Source organism: Orbicella faveolata, unplaced genomic scaffold (genome assembly GCF_042242905.1).
Source record: "Orbicella faveolata isolate gen_17 unplaced genomic scaffold, um_ofav_v1 contig_36, whole genome shotgun sequence".
NCBI classification, from domain to species: Eukaryota; Metazoa; Cnidaria; class Anthozoa; order Scleractinia; family Merulinidae; genus Orbicella; species Orbicella faveolata.
In genome coordinates, this window is record NW_028301565.1 from 2,847,395 (window position 1) to 2,867,382 (window position 19,988).

Consider the following 19,988-nt stretch of genomic DNA (forward strand, 5'->3'; position numbering starts at 1 on the left):
ATTTGAGCTGCTGTACCTAATCTGGAAAGATCGCAGGCTCATCTTGTTTATTGTAGCAACTGCGAAACTGCGAGGGAAAAATTCAAGATGGATGCAACCAAGAAACCTTTGTTAATTCCGCCTGAATTCTCAAACTACGCTGAGAAACACGGCATTTTTCAGATTTATGAGGTGAGGAATCACTAGTCTCTTTACGAAGGTATCGTCAAACTACAGCTTTCACACTATTTCTTGATAGAAAATAATGTTTCAGACTAGTTCCCAAATTCAATTTCCCAACTGTCAGACAAACTTTTTTAAGGTTCACCCTTCCAGAAGAATCGATAAAACTAAAGGACTATATTTTTACCCAGTTAACTTGCAATCTGAACGGAGTAGCATGGAACAATTTACCTATTTATGAAGATGTTAATATAAATAATTTTAAGACTATTGCTCTTGCAGCCATTAAATCTTTTGTATAATGTATATTCAGACGTCCTAACTTATCTCGACGAGATTATACTTACTCTGTTTTATTTTATCTTTTACTAACTTATAATTTTTGTTGTATATATACATATTGTAATTATTTATTACGTGCTTTTATTATGTTATTTTCAACTCCTAGTATAGTTCCACTGTTTCAGGAGTATACTTATTAAAGATAAAGATTAAAGGAACATGTTAGGCCAGTGACCTGACCATACATATACAGTTGCTACCTACTGGTGTACGTATACTTGGAGTAATATGTACGCACACTGTACTGCACTAAGAGCCGTTCTATTTTGTGTCTTCCCCCTGCTTCCCCCAGATCTCCTGAAGTTGCACAGCTCTGAGGGTGTTTTAAAGAAACTTGCCTTTGGGTGAAGTGGGGTAGGAGTGGGGTGACAAGGTGACGAAAATGGGCTATTGCTGAAGAGAACATCCTGTTAGCACTTTCCATTGGTCTTTGCTCTACGTAGGGGGCCAGTGTGAATTTGACTTGTACTTCATTGGGAAATTAATGGGGAAGGGGAGTATAGAGATATGATAGAATGGCCCTGAACCACTGCTGATCCTTGGCTGCTACATTGCTTACAATAAGGAATGTTATCTTTCATATTTAGCTCTTCAAATAAATTAGCCGCTGAATATCTTGTGTTTACAGTCACTCTTGACCAGGCTTATCATAGAACGGCCAGCAGACCCTTTGACCTATATGATAGGTCTTCTTGAACAAGAAAGTAATGGTAAGAAAATAATAATTAATACTGATTTGTTTCCTTCTTCCCATTCTTTAAAGCGTTAAAATTATATTAAATCTCCCTTTAGCTTACTGAGAGCCACATATTTCCTTCGAGTCTTTGTCAAATTTATAGGGGCTGCTTTGTCCATTTACCAAAAACCTTGGATCTTATTACATTTCCGAAAAATCATAGCTGACCCTAATTTTTGGTACCCAAAACAACTCATTTATCATTATCCAAAGTTAAAAACAACAGGCATTAGATTTTGTTCTCACAAAGTTTGAGGTGACAGTTTTCTCAAGAAAATCATCCTTCTGAACAGATAATTTACTGAAACAATCAACTGGTTGCCCCTGACTACATGATGATCTAGTTATTTTTAACACCTTGCTGTCCACTTGCTAACCAGTTATCAATTGAATCAATCAATAACTTTTATTAGACTTTTATAGGCTTAATTGTTATTAGGCTTGTTTCTTATCGAGGGGAATCAGGGGACTGGACAGGATGATAGAATGGACTCAATGTCAAGTTGTGATGTTTAGACTGACCAAAATGAAATCCATGGAAAATGTCCAAGAGCCAAATATTTTGAATGAGATGGGTGAAAACTTAATTAATGTGTCAGTGTATTAAGCTATAGATAAGCTAATTGGGGACACCAAAGTAAAGTCAATAACTAATAACTAGTTTACAAAAATTAATAAATAAATGTTGAAGGTGATTTTCTCAATCTTTATTCTGTGAAATACATTTCACTGATTTGCATGTGGTATTTCAATTATATTGTAAACCTATGTGTGCCTATTATAAATTTCAGTTCCACAGACAATAATTCATGGGCCTCCAGCAGCAGGAAAAAGAACCATGGTAAGAGAAAATAATAGTGTTTTGTGAACAATAAAAATCCGAAAGTCTGAAATCTCTGAAATCTCTGAATCATTGTTTATCTGTGACTTTGGCCCCCATGTATATATGGTTAGTTGATAGACCTGTTGTATTTGGAACAGTTGAAAGTAAATCACACTTTTTTCTCTTGTCAGAATTTTTTATTTACCATGGACCAAAAAGTGTTTTTTTATTTTAAAAATATATATTTTAAAGCTGTTTTTAATTTCTCTCTTTCAGTCTGTTATGGCAGCTCAGCATTTCAACTGTGTGCATATCACACTGGATAAACTTGTGGCAGAATCAGATTCAAAATCAGCTGATAAGGTACAGTGTATTTGTTAAATTGATCATATTTATAGCTCTGTCTTGTACTTATATATAGGAACTTTTAGTTGTAATAAATATCATAATTATTATAAACAAGGATATGGTAGTTTGCAAGCAAGTGATTAATTTAATTTGTCTTTTTACTATGAAACTTAGAAAACCATGAACACCAGAAATATTGATAGAATGTTATGGTGTAGAAAGGAAAAAGGACAACTGGGCTTGAGAAAACTACAAACTGCAAACAGCAATGATAATTTGGTTTGTGGTTGATACTAAGTGCATACCTGTACATTAACGGCTCTTTAGTAGAAGAATTCTGAAATTTGACAAGTTTATGCTGTTATTTTGAATTGATTTTGGTGGTATGATCTTTTTCATCTTTTTAGGCTCAAGAGTACATATCAGCCAAAGAGGTAATAATTTGATCACATTTAATGTAGTATTTGTATACTTGAGGCATGTTATTTTAAATTTAATCATATCCCATCCATGCTTCATTGTCGCAAGTGAGTCACTTAAATGTTTGTCAATTTTTCTGTATTTTCCCATGAAGTAGTCATCCATAATGATGAATTAGCTTTAATTCATTCTCTCACTCTAATTAAAAACAAATTATGTCTGTTTACTTGGATTTATTAATACTAAGTGAGAAATATTAATTGAAGATAATCAGTGGAAGTGCTCCATAATCGTTGCCTGATTTCCAGATTTTATATTAGTATAGGTAATCTCATGAATACAAGTGCAATTAAGAATTTACATTACAAGTGATTTCTGAAAGTTCTCTCAAAATTGCTGCAAATCCTTAATTATTTGAGCTTTCATACGCAAACATACATGCATTAATTTGCACCACAGTGCAAATTAAAGATTAACAATAAATTGATCTGCTCTCAGCCAATCACAATGTTCAGTAATTTACTTGGTCATATAATGAAATAAAATTAATCTTCAGCACTTATATTATTAACAGGATTATATTCAAATTATTTTACTTTCAGACAGTGCCTACTCATATTTGGGTTGGTCTTATCAAAGAAAGACTTGAGAAAGAGGACTGTATTAGTAAGGTAAAGAAATGGATTAGTCAAATTTAACTTTAGTTATTATAATAAAATCTTGACTGCTAATGTCAATAATACTGAAAAAAAATTGGTCATTGACTCAGTGATATGAAAATTTAATCTATCATTAATAATTAATAAAAACTGTTTAAAATTATATTTGCATTAGTCTATTTCTAGAACATAAATTGGGGTTCATAGCTTAATTTAAAATTTAAAGGTTGATTCCTTAATCCAACTGCCACTGTCATCTTGTTGTACAGGGCTGGTTACTTGAAGCCTTTCCTCAAACAAGAGAGCAGGTAATTCATTTATTTATAATACATAATTATATAACATTTAATGTAACATCTTTTTGCTGAAAATTATTAATAAAATATAATGTGTTCATTGATGATATTCCTAATGAATACATTTATGATTAATAACTTTTCACTTTACAAGTGAATATATGAAAGATCATATATTTGTACTGCTGAGAAAGATATGAAGACATCATCATATGAACTCACAATGTGACCAGCTCCCAGTTGGCTTGATAGCTCAGTTGGTAGAGCACTGCACTGGTATTTGCAGTGGTCATGGGTTTGAATCCCGTCCAAGCCTGAATTTTTTTAACTGTTTTTAAACAGTTATAAGTTGTGTGTATTTATAACTGCAATGATCACTGTCTTCAATTTTTTCACTTTTAATTATTACTTTGTGGGTTAAGTATTGTAAAAAAATTATATACAGTGTCTGTACAACAGGTGGATAGTTTTATTAAGAGCTCGTCTTTGCCTTCATGCTTCAACAAATTTCAATTACGCTAATGTGAATCCCCTATAAATCCCCCAACCATACCCTATCAATATTCTACTGCATGGCCTTTTTTTGTTGGTCTTTAGGCTCAAGCTCTTCAAGCAGAAGGAATCAATCCAAAGAATTTTGGTAAGTGTCAACTACTATTCATTTATAAAACTTGTCATGACAATTATTTCAGCTGGAACATTTACAAATGTAATTCTGCCTTCTCTATATACAAATAATGGGACCATTCTAGAGTGTCAGGCTCAAAGTGACATAGACAATGTTTTAAGCAGTTCTCAACATTTGCATTTGAATGGTCACATTACTCTAGGGTTTTGTCCATCTCACTCAGAGATGACAACTCAACCTTAGCCTTGATATGAACCTGTGGTCATACAATCTTTTAACACACATGATGTGCTAATTTTTTCTTCTTTCCCAAGTTCTTTTGGAAGCTCCAGACACAGTACTGATAGAAAGAGTGATGGGAAAAAGGATCGACCCAGAGACTGGCGGTAAGTTTTCACTTTAGACAGGTACTTACAGGGATTCTAGGTAGTCAATTCTAGCACATCTATTCTAACCTAATAAACTTGGCCTTAGTAATTCTTTATGTTTTATGCTTTAAATAAATAATAGTAATTACTCCTATTAATTAAAGGAGTAAATAACGTTTCTGGGAGGATCTAAAAACTACTATAATAGTTGTTAACAACTGCATCGCAAAATGGAGGCTGGGTGCCTGTGATATCCAGGAGCTTCCACTATTGGCAGCCAGCTCCTAGATGGAGACTGCACCCATGGCTGGCAAATCCTGGCAAGCCAGCCATGAGCCCCCACGCAGAAGGGAGAGCAGGCACCCGTCACACTGTGTGAACAGTGGAAAAGAGGGAGGGAAATGGGGGGGAGGGAGGAAGCCTTGAAGATGAGGTCCCATGAACTGCCACGCAAATAACACGCTAGCGCCTGTAACGCTAAACACACTTCAGTCAAAGAGCACATGGGATCTGGCGCATGCCCATGTATGAAACGCCGCTGATTCCAGACAACACTGGCGCTCTTTGTTGTTAACTCCGTTAAATTGCATTTAACTGCATTTAACAACTGCATCGCAAAATGGAGGCTGGGTGCCTGTGATATCCAGGAGCTTCCACTATTGGCAGCCAGCTCCTAGATGGAGACTGCTCCCATGGCCGGCAAATCCTGGCAAGCCAGCCATGAGCCCCCACGCCAAGCCGGAGGACCTCCGAGCAGCGCGCTAGCCAGCTCGGAGAAGAGAGGGGCTCATGGATGGGGAGGCCAGAGCCCCGAGCAAAATGCCCAAATCCGTAGGCACCCAGTAACTGGCAAATTAGTGACAAAAACCATACCTGTTAGGCAAGTCGTTCAGCTACTGAAAGGATGGTTTCCACAGGTGTGCGCACATATAACAAGTAAGCATCACTCAACCAGCGACCCATTGTCTTAATGAGATGATCAGGAACACCTCTCTGGGCAGCAGTTGTAGCGGCTCCAATTCTAAAACTATGACCCGAGAACTTTCCAGGAATACCTGCTGCCTGTAGAGTGGTTTGAAGAAACGAGGAAAGCCGAGATCTAGAAAGAGGAGAGCCATCTTGGTGAATAAAGAGAGGTCCGGTGCCTGGCCCACGAAGATGAAGGTAGTTTGTTAATGCAGTCACAGGACAGAGAGGAAGGGAACCACGGCCAAGATAGATGAAACAACCCTGCCTGAAAGGATCAGTCTTTGCACACTTGATTAACACTCGAAAGCTTTGGGGATTGGTGGAGGAATCTACTTGAAGATCTGCCGCGGTCAAATGAACAGATGGATCAAAGGTACCATTTGTTGTAAATTCACCAGCTCTAAGAAACCCAAAGAAGCCAAGACAGCAGGCTGCCCATAGCATGACACTGTCAGGGTTGATAAAATCTAAAGACTTGTGCAAAACAGACATAAGGTCGGCTGTCACTGGTTGGCGCTGAGGGAGATTTGGGCCCTGATGACGTTTGATCCCTCGTAAGAGACGCTGAAGTTGAAGACGGTTGACAATTGGGTCTGGGAAGCCATAGTCAATGTGTAAAGAACGGACTGCAGACAAATATACTTTAATGGAAGAATGGTGAAGACGATCTGCTAAATGGGTACAGAAGCGCATCAGAGTTTGTTCACTGGCTGGTAAAAGAGGCTGACTTGGCTCGAAGGGAGTATCCTGACTACAAAAATCTAAGAACTGACGATGAGCCGAAGCATAAACTTGGCGAGTAGAAGGTGCGAGGCCATTGGTCAAATAGAACTGGCATTTATCTGTCAAATTACGGGCAGCTGAGCCAGCAGCGTTAACGGAATTGGAGTCGCCCCAGGAGCTGCATGAGGAGCAAGATGATGGAAACGCTGAAAATCAAAACGAGATAAGGCATCAGCAATCGAGTTGTCTTTACCCGGTGTATGAGAGGCAGTAAAGGCAAAGGAATGTCGGGCTGCCACAAGTGACAAGTGACGGAGAAGAACCATCATGTTCGGATCCTTCGTGGTGCCCGAACGCAAAACACTAACGACTGCCATGTTGTCGGAGCAGAACTCAACTCGTTTAGAAGCCCATCGGTGGCCCCATAGGGAAGCTGCAATAACCACCGGAAACAACTCTTTGTAGGCAATTGCCAAGGGATGCTGAACAGCTGACCATTCACCCACAAACCATTCATGATCACAAATTGCACCATAACCCCGAGCACCAGCAGCATCTGAGGAAACGTAAAATTCAGGCAAGGTCGCCCACTGTGGGGAAAGCAGGAAACTGAGACCACCCCAAGAATGGAAAAATTCTCGCCACCAACGGAGGTCTAAGCGAAAGTCTTGGTTGATCCTAATTGGGTGGCTATCACGTCGAAAGGCTGACAATAAATTGATCATGCGTCTCAAGAAGGTACGCCCCTGAGGAACTACTTTACATGCGTGTTGGAGATTGCCAATGAGAGATTCCAGCTCCTTCCGTGTGCAATGTTGTTTGAGGGACCAGGCTTCCAGAAGTGCAGCAATACGATCAAACTTATCCTGCGGCAGACGGGCCTGAAGTGAGAGAGAATCGAGCTCAATACCGAGCACAGTTAAACAAGTGGATGGCCCCTCCAATTTGTTCGGGTGAAGAGGAATACCCCACTTTTTAAATAGCTTAACACAAGTATCAATATTGTTCTGGCAAACAGGTGAGTTAGGAGGGCCCAATGTATGGAAGTCATCCAGGTAGTGTAAAAGAAAATTCACATTATAATTGTGTTTGAGGATCCACTCGAGCATATCTGCAATGGACGAGAAGATGAAAGGAGCAGAGCGTAGTCCAAATGGAAGCGCCATATCAATAAAATATTTCCCACGCCACTTCATACCAAGTAGGTAAGGATCATCAGAATGGACAGGGACATTACGGTAAGCACTTTCCACATCGAACTTTGCCAACAGCGTTCCTCTGCCGTGAAGCATGATCCCATCGATGATATCATCAACCTTCATGTACTGCACTGAAAAGGGTTCTTTTGGAATGCCATCATTGACACTATGGCCTAAAGGACTAGACAGATCCAAGATAAGCCGCCATTTTCCAGGCTGGTACTTCTTCGGGATAATTCCAAAGCGACTCACATGGAGGTTTGGGATAGGGGCTATAGCAAAGGGGCCAGCTACACGGCCTTTGTCGAGTTCCGTGAGGAGATACTGGTCGATGACTGAAGGCTGAAGGGATGCTGAAGGCATATTTTTATTCTCCGATTTTAAAGATACCGCCCGAGGGTCAAAACCCAGCTGAAAACCATTTGTGAGACCTGAAATCACGTACTCCACTTGCGTTTGGTCGGGGTAAGAACACAGTTCATGCCGAAGTTCCTCCGCGTCTATGGGGGTTACTCTGGATGGGGGGACCAGGTCTTGCTGCGGGGCGCCCAAAATGGACAAAGAACAAGAGGGCAAAGCATGGTGTGCCACTTCGGAGGGCATGTCATTACCAAAAGCATCTTGTGGTGCGGGAACAACAACATTAATAGGAACAGGAATCAAAAAATTTGAAAAGGAAACTGAACAAGATGAATGTACGCTATTTACATATGGTTTGGATCCCACTTCAACGCCGCAGACGTTTGCTTTGGGATGGGGGAGTTGACTGGGAGCGCCGGTAGGAAGAGGTTGAGGCCCGAAATGGACAGTTGACACGTGGATGATCACCTTCACATTTCTCACAGCGATGGAGGTACCGGCATTGACCAAAGGTCCAGCGACAGGTGCCATCATTCCAAGATCGGCAAAAGGTGGATGAACCGGCTATCGAAATTGAAGCCGAAGACGAAGTGGTTGGCTGCTGGCTTGACTGGGGAAGAGGTGATGAAAGAGTATGGAAGTTGTACAAATCATGGTTCATGTGAGACCAGTCCACCAAACCTGCAGCAGCTGCGTCCTTGCGGAATGCAACATCGTAATGGAGCCAAGCCTTCCCAGGGAACTGGCGCGACGTCTTGAGAATTAGCAGCTTGTATTGTGTCATGTCCTGCCATCTGGAAGAATGAGCACAGCAGAAGATCCACGAGTACACAGTGAATGCTTCAACCCATGTCACGATATCAGTGATCTCTTGCACCCTTTTCTTGGAAGAACTCACGAGAAGTTTGCCATCAAGGTACGTTTGGGGCTCTGTCTCCTGGGCTTTCAAGTTCTCTGCTAGCAAGTCAGCAAGATCCACAAATTGGCCAGACCTAATTTTTGTCACCAGCTTCTCCGGGATAGGGGAATAACCGGGGCCAACAACAAACGGCCTATTCAGGGATGTTGAGGTAGAGGCGATGGAGGAATTAGAACCAAAGGAGACCAATGGCGTGAAAGACTGGTTGGAAGATGGCAATCCATTCGCAGCACCACGAGAACCAAACAACGATGGCGAAGATAAAGAAGAATTGCCTAACGTGCAGTATGTTGAAATAAAGGGAGGAACGACCAAATTACCTGAGGACTGGCCTGCAGAAGAAGGCAGTGGTTGGTTAATGACAACAGAACCGGATGACGTCGTGCCCGACGCCGCGTTTCCCGCTGTCGAAGAACTCGATGAGTGACTTTGCAAAGCCGCCAAAATGCGAGGTAACGTATCCCCCAAGGCTTGTGAAAACGCTTGACTGAGGTCCTGTTGAGAGAGGACGAAGGAGGGCGGAGTGGACACCGGAGTCGAAGAAATGGGAGGACGTACGACCGAAGAGGGAGAATCGGCTGAAGAAGAAGGCTGACTTGAATCCAACATGGCGGCCACACTGTTGTTTGTTGCACGACGATGTGCCATACCAAACGAAAGAAACAACGGCAAGATTCGAAAAACGACGAACGAAGAACAAATAATGCACACGCTACTCAGGGAGGAAGCCTTGAAGATGAGGTCCCATGAACTGCCACGCAAATAACACGCTAGCGCCTGTAACGCTAAACACACTTCAGTCAAAGAGCACATGGGATCTGGCGCATGCCCATGTATGAAACGCCGCTGATTCCAGACAACACTGGCGCTCTTTGTTGTTAACTCCGTTAAATTGCATTTAACTGCATTAATAAAACCTAATTTGATTTTATATGTATAATTAAAATGAAGTACCTAACTACATTACTTTATCTTAACAAAACCATCCACGCTAAATAAACAATTGAATAAATTAAAGACAGGCAAATGACAAGTAATATTAATAAATATATTTTATTTTGCAGATGTGTACCACTCAACATTTGACCCACCAACAGACCCAGCAGTTGTACAACGCCTTGTTCCAGATTCCAAGTCATCAGAGAAAGTCATGATTGAAAGACTGATGGATTATCACAGGTAATGTCAGGTCATCAACTTATCGTTGAGCTCAGGCATTGACGAGAAGTAAAACAACACCAAAATAGCTCAAGCAAATTCTTGTTATAGCATTTGTAGAAAGTTTTTACTGTTGTCCCAGAGTGAAAGTTAAAGTAAAATAAAACTCACAATTTATTTAATTATCGGCTCCCAGTGGTTTCATAGCTCTACGAGTGGTAGAGCAGTCACACGCACAAGCCCGCAAGCAAAGCGATCCAACCTGAGGGGTCTGGTGAAGAGGTGCCAAGGAAGTAAAGGAGTAGAGCCTTTCTCAGTTATGTATGCGATAAGGGTTTGACAAAGAACGTCAATCGTGTTTGTTAAATGTTACCAATTACCTTTGAATCCTGTTGCAGGCATATTGATGGTATCCTGATGTGCTATGAAAAAATTTACAAATCCATCAATGTCGACCAGCCAAAAGCAGATGTCTTTTCACAAGGTGAATTAAGTGTTGTTTATGATAGTCTCTCGGACTTAAACAACAGTTCATTTCCTAGTGACCTTTCTTTGCATGGAGTATCGTAGAGTGGAAGTGGAACTTTTTCGTAAAGCTATCTTTTTGATACAGGAGACCTTATTATTACCAAGTCTGTCATTTTCTGATGTAAGAATTCTTTTTAATTTGTAAATGGGCGATAGTGTAGCCCTTTGTATTAAACAGCAAGGCTTTTAGTGCAGCCACTCAAAAATCAACATGAGTGACAATGCGCTCATCAATTCATAATCAAGATTGTTCACAGCTGTGACTATTCTATTGTTGTAGTATTGTCCTACTTGAAGATGAAACACCGAGACAGTGCACCCCACACTCCCCGAGTGATTCTGCTGGGCCCTACAGGGTGTGGCAAGAGCGTCCAGGCAGAGCTGTTGGCCAGTAAATATGGACTGATAAATGGTCAGAGAATTTATAACGCCTTAACTTTAGGACATTAATGGCCTTTGTTACTTTTTGATTTCCCATTCTTTTTATATCCGTGCTTTCGGAGAGTCCCTAGCTTCTGTGTAGGGCAGGAGTCATTCCTTTGGGGAAACACAAATATCACCCCTTCCACCCCTACCATGTATACATGTATGTTCTGGTCCATCTTAGAGTTTATTGTGTCAAATGTGAAAGCATATTAACTAGTTAGTAAATAGATTTTGAATATGAGCTTTTACCAGTTCTGTTTGCAGGCAAATTGTGGAGGGTTGCTTGTTTTTCTGGATCACTAAGTTATGTTAGGAAGTTGCTACTGTTTTAGGAAATTCACAGTATTCTGCTTAGCATGTTATTTGCTGTATTGCGTTTTGTATTTGTTTATATTGTTAATCCTATTGTGGTTGTCGTATTTAGTTTCCTGTACAGAGCTTATCAAGCAGTCTCTGGTGGATGACTCTAAACTTGGTGAGGCAGTAAGGCCGTATGTTGAACGCAAAATGATGGGTAAGCATGTACACAAACATATTAATATGAAAAGGAACCATTTCAGAGGCTAATGGATTAGCAGGTTGACAGCAATTAACTCTGAGTGGTTTCCTTAAAGGAGCAATGTAACAGTTTGTGCATCTTGAAAAGTTTAGCCTAAGTTTTTCAAGTTCCTTGATTGTAATCCGTGTTGATCTTTTCCATCCTTGTCCATGCTTTTTCCTATATGATTTATTATTGTCTCTCTGGTGTTTTTCTATCTTAGTGAACTACTATTTTCAGGTTCCTTCAATTTTAACTAATTTTCTACCTCGCCAAAATAACTCAAAACCCGTGACTGAGCTGCTTTAACATGAAGTAGCTAGGAGTAAGTCTTACTGCTATTCCCTCTGAAAAGACAACCCAAGCATTTTGTGAGACCCCAGCGAACATGTGGCATTGTTGCTTTAATAACTACTGGGTAGAGAGAGACACTGCAGTCTTTTTAAATCCAATGTTCTGTGTTGTTTTATTACAGTACCTGACGACTTGGTTCTACAGTTACTACAGAGTCGCCTGGCTCAGTTAGACGCGGTGACTAAAGGCTGGGTAATACACGGCTTTCCCAAAACAAGGGAACAGGCGGAGACACTCACAAAAGCTGGATACGAACCTAACAGGTAAAAACAAACGGTAAGCTACATGTAGCTTGAATTACTTGTAAACTCATCCTGTTCAGTACGAAGAACAAATAGCCATTGTAAATTCTTGTAAAATCGCCCGATTGCGAACACTAATTCCAGTTAGAAGATCGTACGAGCACCTGAACACGCATGGGTTCCCTCTCATTGACCGATCACAACCTCCTCTGGAAACGATGTTGCAGATACTTAGTGGTAGCGTCACGTGTTCGATTTCCCAACGACATGTGGCTCCCAACTAAGATTTTCATTTATCAAATCAAAAGACACTCATGAGAACGTTGTCGAATCAAAGTGTACTCATGAAAAATCTGTATGTAGGTCGATAATAGGGCACAGCACCGTAAAAGTCTTTCACCAAGTTTTATCGTCCAAGGACGTAAGCAGACAAAAAATTGTTTGCTTCTTCGTCAAGGCGTAGACCACCTTTTGATATAAAGTACAAGCACAAATCGACACACTTTTCATGTGTCTCCTCTTATGGTTGATGAACGTTTGTTACGATTTTATGACGCTGTCAGTCAAATGCATATGACAGGGAATAGAAGAAACATCGTATAACCACGGAAAAGTGATTTAGACATGAGAGAATCGTCGCAGCTACGTACAGTAATACGCAGTTGCGAAAACATAGCCTGAAAAATGGTAGAAATGAAGACATCACACTGCGACCAGTATTAATCCTGTTTATACAACGGTTATGAATGTTTCAGGGTGATCTTTATGGATGCGCCAACGGACACCATTCTTGAACGAATGACACTGCGAAGTGTGGACCCTGTTACTGGTGAAAGGTAGGTTAGAAAAGATACACTGCGGGGAATTTGTAGTGCTATCTCTGTTGTGCCTTGTAGCTTGCTGGGCACACAGCACAGTTTACATCATAGAGAAAATACAGCTGATCGAAGTTTGTGATCTACTCGGTAAAACCCGTAAAACCAGTATCAGTAAAAATAGAACTGTAACCAGGATAAGACATATTGGAATAAGAACGTTCTCTGGTTAAAAATATATTAAAAACATAAGCTTTCGGCTATCAGTCTATAGCCTTTAACGAATGAAGAATGTAGCGCGCAAGCGAAAATATATACGAATGGGGTGCGAAAAATTGAGAATAAAAACAAGCGTGAAAAAAGCAAGAAGATAAAAATGTAAATGAGGCCTGATTACAATAAAATAGAGTATTGCCTAGGCAACGGTTTTGAGTTGTTATCCGCGTCGACGGTTTTTGCTGTGTGCCAAGATTCTAGTGTTTTTCGAACGCGGTAATTGCCTTTGTCAATGACACAAGCATTGTCGAAATCAATGGAGTGATTGTTTTGCCACGCATGGTTGGCAACATTAGAGCCATTTGAATAGTTCTTCAAGTTTCGTTGATGTTCTTTTTTTCGGGTTTGGAAGCATCTTCCGGTTTTTCCTATGTAATTCCAAGGGCAGTCTTTACATGGAATTTTGTAAACAACATTACATCGAAAATCTGAGGGTTGTCTGAACTTTGGTGACGGGAATTCTTGTTGAAGGGTTTTAAGTGGTTTGTTGACAACTCGGATATCATTTTTGCGGAGTAATCTTGTGAGGGGCTCGGTTAGGCCGCTGATATAAGGGAGACATGCAAAACCCTGGTACGTATTAGATGGATCAGCCCATTTGAAGAACATAGAAACGAGTTCTTCTGGTGGAGGAACTGAAGATGGGGGTGGCTTCTTATTGAGGATGTTAGAAATAACAGCCGGTGGGTAACCATTAGCTTCTAACGCGGCCCTAAGATGATTGGTTTCACGTGTTTTTCCCTCAAAGCTGCTAGGGAGGTTGGATGCCCGGAACAGGAGGGTCGAGGCCATGCTGATTTTGTGTTCTTTTGCATGATGGGAAGAGAAATCCAAATAACGGTCAGTATGGGTTGGCTTCCGAAATATATCAATAAAGGCAACTCCATTTCTTCTGGAAACCAAGGTGTCTAAGAAGGCAATTTGGCTGTTGTTTTCAAGTTCGATTGTGAAAGAAATTTTGGGATCACAGGCGTTAAGAGTATCGTGGAAGGAAGAAACGGCGTCCTTCTTGATAATCACAAAGCTGTCGTCAACATATCGTTTCCAAACCCTTAGTGGGACTGGTGAGGTACTGATAGCTCAATCCTCGATCACTTCCATACAGAGGTTAGCAACAATGGGGCTAACTGGACTGCCCATTGCGCAGCCGTGGATCTGTTTGTATATGCAGTTATTATAGACAAAATAATTGTTTGAAAGAGTGAAATCCAGTAGAGAAATGATGTCATCTGTGCTGAGAATTGTTCTGGATCGTAATGTGTTGTCATTGTTTAATTTGCTCCGAATGTATTCACAGGCTTTGTTGACTGGAATAGCTGTGAAAAGCGACACAACGTCAAATGAGACCATAACTTCATCATCAGAGATTTCCATATTAGCCACTTCTTTGGCGAACTGTGAGGAATTGAGCCTTAACCTTAACCTTAAAGATGACCATGAACGTGTGATAATGACAGCTGACAAAGGCAACTGTTTTGTTGTTATGGACAAAACAGACTATGATACAAAAATGGAAGCCCTACTTGTTGACCGTGACACCTACCATCCAGTCGACAAGTCACCATTCTCCAAAATTGAAAAAGAATTGAACAAGACTCCTCGATCTTAAAAGACAAAATAAGATTGATGAATTGACTTATCGCAAACTCCGTTCTACAGACGGTTCCCCTCCCGCCATCCGTGGTTCTATTAAACACCACAAACCGGGCTTCCCTCTTCGGCCGATTGTTTCTTCCATTGGCTCCGCCCTTTACAATACATCCAAGTTCCTTTCGGAAATCCTATCGCCGATACAGAATCACAATGGATATTCTGTTCTCAATTCCTCACAGTTCGCCAAAGAAGTGGCTAATATGGAAATCTCTGATGATGAAGTTATGGTCTCATTTGACGTTGTGTCGCTTTTCACAGCTATTCCAGTCAACAAAGCCTGTGAATACATTCGGAGCAAATTAAACAATGACAACACATTACGATCCAGAACAATTCTCAGCACAGATGACATCATTTCTCTACTGGATTTCACTCTTTCAAACAATTATTTTGTCTATAATAACTGCATATACAAACAGATCCACGGCTGCGCAATGGGCAGTCCAGTTAGCCCCACTGTTGCTAACCTCTGTATGGAAGTGATCGAGGATTGAGCTATCAGTACCTCACCAGTCCCACTAAGGGTTTGGAAACGATATGTTGACGACAGCTTTGTGATTATCAAGAAGGACGCCGTTTCTTCCTTCCACGATACTCTTAACGCCTGTGATCCCAAAATTTCTTTCACAATCGAACTTGAAAACAACAGCCAAATTGCCTTCTTAGACACCTTGGTTTCCAGAAGAAATGGAGTTGCCTTTATTGATATATTTCGGAAGCCAACCCATACTGACCGTTATTTGGATTTCTCTTCCCATCATGCAAAAGAACACAAAATCAGCATGGCCTCGACCCTCCTGTTCCGGGCATCCAACCTCCCTAGCAGCTTTGAGGGAAAAACACGTGAAACCAATCATCTTAGGGCCGCGTTAGAAGCTAATGGTTACCCACCGGCTGTTATTTCTAACATCCTCAATAAGAAGCCACCCCCATCTTCAGTTCCTCCACCAGAAGAACTCGTTTCTATGTTCTTCAAATGGGCTGATCCATCTAATACGTACCAGGGTTTTGCATGTCTCCCTTATATCAGCGGCCTAACCGAGCCCCTCACAAGATTACTCCGCAAAAATGATATCCGAGTTGTCAACAAACCACTTAAAACCCTTCAACAAGAATTCCCGTCACCAAAGTTCAGACAACCCTCAGATTTTCGATGTAATGTTGTTTACAAAATTCCATGTAAAGACTGCCCTTGGAATTACATAGGAAAAACCGGAAGATGCTTCCAAACCCGAAAAAAAGAACATCAACGAAACTTGAAGAACTATTCAAATGGCTCTAATGTTGCCAACCATGCGTGGCAAAACAATCACTCCATTGATTTCGACAATGCTTGTGTCATTGACAAAGGCAATTACCGCGTTCGAAAAACACTAGAATCTTGGCACACAGCAAAAACCGTCGACGCGGATAACAACTCAAAACCGTTGCCTAGGCAATACTCTATTTTATTGTAATCAGGCCTCATTTACATTTTTATCTTCTTGCTTTTTTCACGCTTGTTTTTATTCTCAATTTTTCGCACCCCATTCGTATATATTTTCGCTTGCGCGCTACATTCTTCATTCGTTAAAGGCTATAGACTGATAGCCGAAAGCTTATGTTTTTAATATATTTTTAACCAGAGAACGTTCTTATTCCAAAACCAGTATCGTAAAACAACAGCCTCGTTCCCAGGGCGGAAAGCCCTGGGTAAAACCAGCGGTTAGCCTGATGACTTGACTGAGGTCCGGGACTGAGGTTTTCTTCGGGTGAAGAAAAACTGTCCCCAGTAGTGACGGGAGAGGCGCAGTGGGATGGTGGTGGTGGTGGGGGGGGGGGAGGGGGGGTGATGCAGGAGCGAGAGGTACTGGTGGTGTGGTCACTGGCGAGCAACAACGTAAGTATATTTTTATATTTTCTGTCTAAGGTCTAAATCGTTCGCTCTGAATATTAAAAGTGACTTCTTGATCTCTTTAGATATCATCTGATTTACAACCCGCCTCGAACAAATGAAGTGAAACAGAGGTTACAAACGGTTAGTGAAGGAAATTTCTTGAAACTTTCATGTCTGTCATAACCTCGATCGATGTGCACTGTTCACTCACATTGTATTTTTGTACTTCCTGGCAGAGCGCGAAAGACGTCGAGTCAGCGGTTAACTCCCGGATTGCTGAGTACCAGGCCTATATCGAGGAGATCGCAGAGTATTACGAGGAGTCCGGCCAGCACATAAACGCCGATCAAGATATCCATACTGTGTTTGAGTGTATTGAAAGTATTATTGTAAATCCCATACCAAGAAAGAACGGGCAAGGCGGGTCATTGATTTGACGGTTTGAACAGAGAAATTTTGCATGCGAAGATGTACATATTAATTTATCTGTTACACTCAGCTCGTATTTTAAACGTTGTATTATAGGTCGAGTGTGTTTTTTTTCTCCTTATTTTCAGCCAACAGTGTCGTTTTACTTGACTGACCTCTGTAATAAGTAACCATGTGGCTGCAATAAATGTTTTTTTTTTTTTTTTACTATAAATGGCTTGCTCATTTGTGATAGTGCATCATAAGTAAAAGAACCTAGGATTAGGCGAGTAGATCAGTGCGTCTCCCTTCCTTTCAGCTGAATTATCCGCTCGCTCGCTAGCGTGTTCACCCACTCAACCTATATATATATATACATATATATATATATATATATACATATATATATATATATATATATATATATACATATAGTTTTGTACCGCATTGTCATAGTATCTCGCTTAGTAATCACCGATTGTTTATCATTGGTTAATTTTTTCGTTTTCATGTGTTACCACGCCCTGTTATGTAATCATCTTTGTAATATGATGTCATTTTTTATACTGTAAACTTATTTAAGGTTATTGTAATTTATTATTCACTTGCACTGCAACTGATGAAGGTCTTTGACCGAAACGTTTATTTTTATTAAATTTTTAAACCTTTTTTTAGATTTCTTAGATTTTTTACTGTATATATATATATTTTTTTTTCGCTCGAAGTTGTCCGTCCTCGTTTTCCACAATTGCCTATATATATATACATATATATATACACATATATATATACATATATACATATATATATATACATACATATATATATATATATATACATATATACATATATATATACATACATATATATATATATATATATATATATATATATATACATATATACATATATATATACATACATATATATATATATATATATATATATATATATATATATATATACATATATATATGGCATCCTCGTCTCGGAGAGGCGATGGTCAGCGCATCAGTGTCGACAGGCTCCTGAGTGACTCAAAAGCCCGATTCTTGAGTGGCAGTCTTTGTTGCAGCTGGTACAGATGTAGTTGGTGGCCTCACGAACTGATACTTGTCGTTCCTTTCTCGCCGCCCCCTTGATTGTCGCCTCGGCCCTGGCCTTCGTCTCGGCCCTGGCCTTCGTCTCGGCCCTGAGTGCCCCCTCCTTCACACCGTGAAGCCAGGCGGCGCGGTCTTGCGCGAGGACCTCCCAGGTATTGGGATTGAATTCAGCGAGTCGCAGGTCACGCTTGCAAACATCCTTAAAGCGAAGGAGTGGTCGGCCCACGCGTCGGGCGCCCTCCCACAGTTCCCCGTAGAGGACTTGCCTTGGCAAGCGATCGGGTTCCATACGGTGAACATGACCGAGCCACCGTAGGCGTCTTTGGATGAGTAGTGTAAGGATGCTCGGCATGTCGGCTCATTGAAGAACATTGGTGTTGGAGACTCTGTCCTGCCATTTGATCTGAAGGAGACGCCGAAGGCAGCGGAGGTGGAACCCGTTGAGCCGCTTCTCTCGTCTGGCGTATGTGGGCCACGACTCGCTTCCTTAAAGGAGAGTGGAAAGGACACAAGATCGGTAGACTTGCAGCTTGGTTCTCTCGCTCAACAGGTCGTTAATCCACACTTTCTTGCTGAGTTTGGCCATAACGCCGGCTGCCTGGGCGATCCTTGAACTGATCTCGACATCTAGCGACGCCTTGCTTGACACTGTTGACCCTAGGTAAGTGAAAGAGTCCACGACCTCCAGTTCAGTGTTGTTGATGGTAATGACGGGAGTTGTCTCTGCATCTTGGGTTAGGATGTTTGTCTTCTTTAGACTGATGGTAAGGCCGAACTCCTTGCAGGCGTGAGACAGCTTATCAACCAAGCGTTGAAGGCCTGCCTCGCTGTGGGATGCCAGGGCAGCATCATCCGCGAACAACAGCTCGCGTATGAGCACTTTAAGAGTCTTGGTTTTGGCGCGGAGCCTGGCAATGTTGAAAAGCTTGCCATCTGACCTCGTCCGAATGTATACACCCTCCGAGCAATCGGCCAAGGCGTAGTGGAGTAACATCGAGAAGAAAATCCCGAACAGGGTTGGCGCCAAAACGCAGCCCTGCTTTACTCCACTGCTGACTGGGAAGGCATCCGAGGTGGCTCCATCAAAGCAGACGGTGCTCTGCATGTCCACTCAACCTAACCCTTACAAAAATGAGGGACTGCTCTAATGAAGGTAACCAAGGCAAACAGACTTCAATTCTTCTCTCATGCATTCGAAAAACGTCTCTGGATTCAAACCGAAAATCACCCGCTGATAGAGTGGCTCCGATTCATGAAGGGACACTGCACGGGTTCATCAATGAGGAAATTTTAGGTCGCGCATTGAACATCGCGTGGGAGAGAAGATTTAGACAAAGAGAAACATGACAATCATACGAAAAGAGTAGCCTCCACGCAAACGGATTTCCGCCTGTCGTGGTCACCTTGTTTGATCGCAGTGTCAGATCATGAAAAGAAAGGGAGGATCCTCTGTTCTGAGTTGTGACAGAGACTGATAAAACTTCATATACAGCTGTTTATTTTCAACATGTCAGGTAGTCTCAAGTCTCTCATTCGATTCCAGAAAAAAAATCGCTTCTCCCCGAGAAAATTGCGCTCAAAACTTCACCCGAATAAAGAAAGTGACCTTTAATGACTGCCACTTCGCGCTGCGAAGCCGTTTCGAAATAACTTGATGGT

The 19,988-nt window shown here is 41.2% G+C and overlaps 3 protein-coding genes and 2 pseudogenes across 4 annotated transcripts; 2 read left to right on the forward strand and 3 right to left on the reverse strand.

Moving 5' to 3' along the window:
- Positions 1-34: 34 nt before the first annotated feature.
- Positions 35-17,461, forward strand: LOC110041377 (adenylate kinase 8-like). 2 transcript variants are annotated; one of them, XM_089275206.1, is made up of 17 exons: positions 35-171; positions 1,133-1,214; positions 2,032-2,081; positions 2,340-2,426; positions 2,819-2,845; positions 3,434-3,502; positions 3,760-3,798; positions 4,384-4,426; positions 4,729-4,800; positions 10,017-10,131; positions 10,509-10,594; positions 10,919-11,050; positions 11,489-11,578; positions 12,078-12,219; positions 12,954-13,034; positions 16,902-16,959; positions 17,055-17,461. In XM_089275206.1, the coding sequence occupies exons 1-17, from the start codon at positions 88-90 to the stop codon at positions 17,253-17,255; spliced, it is 1,458 nt and encodes a 485-aa protein (XP_089131332.1). In that variant the 5' UTR covers positions 35-87; the 3' UTR covers positions 17,256-17,461. The 2 variants fall into 2 exon arrangements, with proteins under 2 accessions (XP_089131332.1, XP_089131333.1); XM_089275207.1 differs by having other exon boundaries at positions 63-171; positions 1,092-1,214.
- On the reverse strand, positions 5,655-6,478 carry LOC149101994 (uncharacterized). The gene has a single exon (XM_089275210.1). The coding sequence runs from the start codon at positions 6,442-6,444 to the stop codon at positions 5,659-5,661; it is 786 nt and encodes a 261-aa protein (XP_089131336.1). The 5' UTR covers positions 6,445-6,478; the 3' UTR covers positions 5,655-5,658.
- Positions 13,194-14,894, reverse strand: LOC149101995 (uncharacterized; annotated as a pseudogene).
- Positions 14,888-16,728, forward strand: LOC149101996 (uncharacterized; annotated as a pseudogene).
- A 1,355-nt stretch (positions 17,462-18,816) lies between the features above and the next one.
- On the reverse strand, positions 18,817-19,434 carry LOC149101997 (uncharacterized). Its single transcript, XM_089275266.1, has one exon. It carries the CDS (start codon positions 19,432-19,434, stop codon positions 18,817-18,819), a length of 618 nt encoding a protein of 205 aa, XP_089131392.1.
- Between the last annotated feature and the right edge of the window lie 554 nt (positions 19,435-19,988).